The sequence below is a fragment of the Miscanthus floridulus genome, chromosome 7 (genome assembly GCF_019320115.1).
Source record: "Miscanthus floridulus cultivar M001 chromosome 7, ASM1932011v1, whole genome shotgun sequence".
In the NCBI taxonomy this organism is placed as follows: domain Eukaryota; kingdom Viridiplantae; phylum Streptophyta; class Magnoliopsida; order Poales; family Poaceae; genus Miscanthus; species Miscanthus floridulus.
This window is the reverse complement of record NC_089586.1, coordinates 10,510,278-10,515,007: the sequence shown is the minus strand read 5'-3', so window position 1 is coordinate 10,515,007 and position 4,730 is coordinate 10,510,278. Positions and strand designations below refer to the sequence as shown.

The 4,730-nt window shown below is 50.9% G+C and overlaps 1 protein-coding gene across 1 annotated transcript; it reads right to left on the bottom strand.

Annotated features, from left to right (window-relative positions):
- Positions 1-2,305: 2,305 nt before the first annotated feature.
- LOC136465046 (predicted GPI-anchored protein 58) lies at positions 2,306-2,809 on the bottom strand. The gene has a single exon (XM_066463941.1). The coding sequence runs from the start codon at positions 2,807-2,809 to the stop codon at positions 2,306-2,308; it is 504 nt and encodes a 167-aa protein (XP_066320038.1).
- Positions 2,810-4,730: the final 1,921 nt, after the last annotated feature.

The window sequence follows — 4,730 nt, the reverse complement described above, 5'->3', positions numbered from 1 at the left end:
CATATTGGGCATGGGAACTTCCCTTGAACACACCAGGCGCACATTAACCCGTACGCTAGGAAGTCGTGCAGGGAGTAGTGGCACCAGACATGCATTTTGAAGCTAGTCTTCGTAGCTCGGTCGTATGTCCACACCCCTTTGACCCAAGCATCGATCAACTCATCTATCACAGGCTCCATGAAGACACCCATATTACTCCCCGGGTGTCCAGGGATTATCAATGACAGGAACACGGTATGTCGTTGAAAGGAGACATCGGGGGGGGGGGAGATTTAGGGGGATGACGAACACGGGCCAACATGTGTATGGTGCAGCCATCATGCCATATGGATTGAACCCATCTGTTGCCAGCGCGACACATACATTACGAGCCTCCTCTGCTTTGAGAGGATGCCGTGAATTGAAGTACTTCCATGCATCAGCATCGAATGGATGTACCATCTTCTTAGGATTGTATCGTGTGCCATTTTTGTGCCATGTCATCTGTTTCGTGGATTCCTCGGTCATGAATAGCCATTGGAGCCTCGGCAGGAATGGAAGGTGTCGTAGGACTCTCATGGGGATCTACCTCCATGTACCTGGAGGATTTACACTTCGGGCAGTACTTTGCATCCGCGTGTTCTTTTCTAAATAGGACGCACCCCTTCGGACACACATGTATCTTGTCATACGACATCTTAAGTGCAAGAAGAAGCTTCTCTGACTCATACAAGTTCTTCGGCATAATCTGTGTCTTCGGTAGCATATCGCTCCACACGGCCACCATCTTATCGAAGCCTTCTCGACTTAGGTTTAACTCGGCCTTCAACCCCATTACGCGACCAATGGCGTCCAGCTGAGAAACATTAGTATGATCATGAAGGGTTCTCTGTGCCGAGTCCAACATCAGGTAGAAGGCATCTGCGGCAGCCTCCATCTCCTCCTTGTCACGTCCTTCAGCGAACTGAGCTTGGTGCGTGTCATCCAGCATGTCTGCTACCCCGGCATCATCATCGAAAGCCTCGAGCCGTGGTCTCACCACCTCCTCCCTGATACGATCGGCTTCACCATGGTGGATCCATCGGTGGTAGCCCGGAGTAAATCCAAACTTCACAATATGTTTACCCATGGTTAACCTATCTTTCCTTCTTCTGTTGTCACAACCGCTGCATGGACAAACCACTAGAGAATGGCCTCCAGCACTCTCACCAAATGCATGCTGTAAGAATTCTTCGACCTTGACTATAAACAGCAAGTCATAATCGTGCTCGTCTCTCCGGAGCGTGTACATCCACTCACGGTCCTCCATCCTTTAACAGACGTATCAGCACATATGAGTCACCATCAATTGCATCTACGCGGTGTCCCTACTCTCTAATAGGTGAGGATAGGTCCTAATCCCACCCGTGGATCCGTAGATGAGGTTAGTTTCCATGCTCCGCTCCTATCCGAGACGGAATTTTGGCAGCACCTCCCTGCTGTTCTCCCGATACACGTCCTGCAAGGGAGAGTGTGTATCTGGAGAACAACAGGGGGTGATGCCAAAACACCATCTCGGACCGGAGCGGACCATGGAAACTAACCCATCTACGCATCCGCGGGCTGTCCAAAAAACGTAGACAATCCGAAACAGAAATGCTCGCAGATATGCAAAGATTTGCATACCTCCAAAGATATCTCTTTCGGACGGGAGACGCCTAACTAGGCTACACCGATCTACGATGACAGACAAGCAAAAAAAGAGATGATTTATACCTAGGGTGTCGGTGAAGTCAGGCTAGTGAGGCAGTGGCGAGTCGATGCAGTGGCGAGGCGACGCAGTGCAGGCAGACCCGCGACGCCGACAAAAACGATCGGGGACCTCCGGGTCACCTCCGACAGGTCCTGCTCTGCAAAAGAAGAAACACGACACTATAAGTTCAAAATTTCGGCAGCACCTCCCTTGCACGGGGAGGTTTCCAAAACCTACAAAAAATAATGGCATGAATGCCGACAATCACAAACGGCACGAAGGCCGATAAGAACAGCGGCACGAAGGCCGACATCACAACGGCACGAAGGCCGACAAATGGAGAAAGGGTGGATATACCTTGCCCACGCTCGTAGGCGGTTCAGTGACGGTAGGGGCATCGGCGGGATGGGCACACGGAGAAGACGGCCGAGGCACCTCCTCCTCCCCTCTACATCGGCTTCCTCCCCCTCTCCCCTTCTCCTCCTCCTTCCTCTCCTCCTCCTTCCTTTTTCTTCTCTTTTTTCCTTCTCCTTTTCTCCCTTTTCCTTTTCTTTCTTTCTCTTCTTTTTTCTTCCTTCTTCTTCCTTCTTCTCCTTACTGCTGCTTCCTCCTCCTTCTTCCAAGCCGGCGGCAAGAGCAGGGGCGCACGGGGCCGACGCGTGCAGGGGAGGACAGCCGCGCGCAGCCGGCGGTGGCAGCACGTGCGGACGGCGGCGGCGGGTAGCGCTGACGGCGGCGGCGCGGCCGGGCTGGGGGGTACTCGGGGGTGGGGGCACGCGGTGGTGGGGGCTCGGCGGTGTGGGCGCGCCAGGGAGCCGCGTGGCTGGGCTGGGGTGCTCGGGGCAGGGGCGCGCTCTGGCGGGGGCTCGCCGGCGTGGCGCGCCGGGGAGCCGCGCGGGCGGCGCGGCGGGGCTGGGGGTCCTCGGGGTGGGGGCGCACGGTGGTGGGGTCCTCGCGGCGTGGGCGCGCCGGGGAGCCGCCTCGGCTGGGGGTGCTCGTGGGCAGGGTCTCGCCGGCGTGGGCGCGCCGGGGAGCCGCGTGGCCGGCTGGGGGATTCTCGTGTGAGGGGGCACGCGGTGGCGGGGCTCGCCGGTGCATGGCGGAGCGGCGCTGGCGGCGCTGGCCGCATGGGGAGGCGCGGCGGGCGTCGGTGCTCGGGGGCCGCTCTCCCGCGGTGGCGCGCTGGGGACCTCGCGGGGGGCTGTGGGGCTGCTCAGGGGCGGGGGCGCGCGGTGGCAGGGGCTCGCCGGCGCGGCGAAGCGGCGCGGGCGGCGCTGGCCGGCAGGGGAGGCGCGGCGGGCGTTGGGACAGAGCAAGCGGCTAGGGTACTGGGGGTGGGGGGGATTTTGGGCCGGCGGTTTTATTTAAAAAAAAAATTTGCCGAGTGTAAGCCCCTTGAGCACTCGGCAAATTTTTTTTTAATTTTTTAAAACTTATTTTGCCGAGTGCCAGTGTCAGACACTCGGCAAAAAAAAATTTATTTTTGAAAATCAGCTTTGCCGAGTGCCTTCTGGGCCGGCACTCGGCAAAGCCCACTTTGCCGAGTGCCCCCCACGGCAAATTTTTTTTTTTTTGATTTTTGGCCCAAATTTTTTTCTGTGGCCTTGTGACAGTATTTAAAACTCTATTTTAAAGTTTGGGGCAATTTTGACTTTTTTTAATATATTTCATTAGTTTATTTCGTTTCGTCTAATTGTTTGGGATATTTCAAATTTAAACTGCAGGTACATGGAATAATGGACTTTGGTCATCCAAAAATTGATACTCATGATATTTAGGGTATGTTTAGGCCGTATCCAGAAAGTCACATGAAATCTCGAGTATCTCGTTGACGTAACATGTCGAGGTACTTGCCGGAAATGTGATTTTAAATTATATAAAATGCAAACGAAGTCCGAAAATCATGAAACGTGTCGAGGCGTCGTGTTATCACATGTGGAGGCTGTGGTAAAAAATTTTAAAGGTTTCGAGCAAATTGTGACGTCGGATTCCAAAAACCCAGACATCTGAATAGACTTTTTGCCATGTAGCTATTGATCCTGTGTATGGCGTTCAAGGTCCCACTGCAGAACAGATCAAAGAAGATGGTGAAAAATAGAGAGGCACCTACTGCAGTTGCAGTGTAATAGCATACAAAGTCCAATCTGAAATTGTAGAATGGCAACCTTAACAGAAGTGCAATATTTTTTTTTCAGTGCGTTAATTAATTTAAAAGACAAACTCGATTTCAACATCTATTGCCGTGTGCATATATCTGAACAAGGATCGTAATCCCGAAACAAATTAAAATGCAAAAATCTCTACAACCACAATCCCTATTAATAGCATCGTATCATAAACCTTACTATTCTATAGTCCCTAATTAAACTGTGAGAACAGCTTTTTTTATATAAAAGGAAATATATTAATATCTCAGCTTCTGCATCGACCAATGTATATAGATGTTGCTTATTACAACACAAGAACTACAATCCATGTAATCTCAAACACAAAGTTTTGATCTAAAGAAAAAAAATAGAGAAGTTTCTAAGCTCGACATCTAGAGAGCAATTCTATTACTAAATCTCCAACCGTGTCTAGCAAATACTTCCATCACGGTTATCTCAATATTCCTGCATCCCATCGCTATTATTTGGCGATCCTCCTCCTTCTGTAGTAGGGACTAGGACCTGGTCCAGTAGGTCCCCCTGAAGATAACCTGCAAATAAGATGGTGCTGCGGCCTTATCAAAAATTATATTATTCCGGGTTAACCATATCGCCCAACAAATTGCACTTGCACCTACAAGAATCTTAGATTTCAGTTTTCAATTAATCCCGTCTAACCAGCCTGTAAACAAATTGTGAACGCTAGTTGGAGGTATTAAATTAAAGGAAACATGAACAATTCACCACACGAATTTAGCAAAATGACAATCAAAGAATAGATGTTGTATAGACTCATCAGAAGAACAGAAACAACACTTTCTATCTCCTAGCCACTGGCGCGCGCCTTGCTAAATTGTCCTTTGTTAAGATTA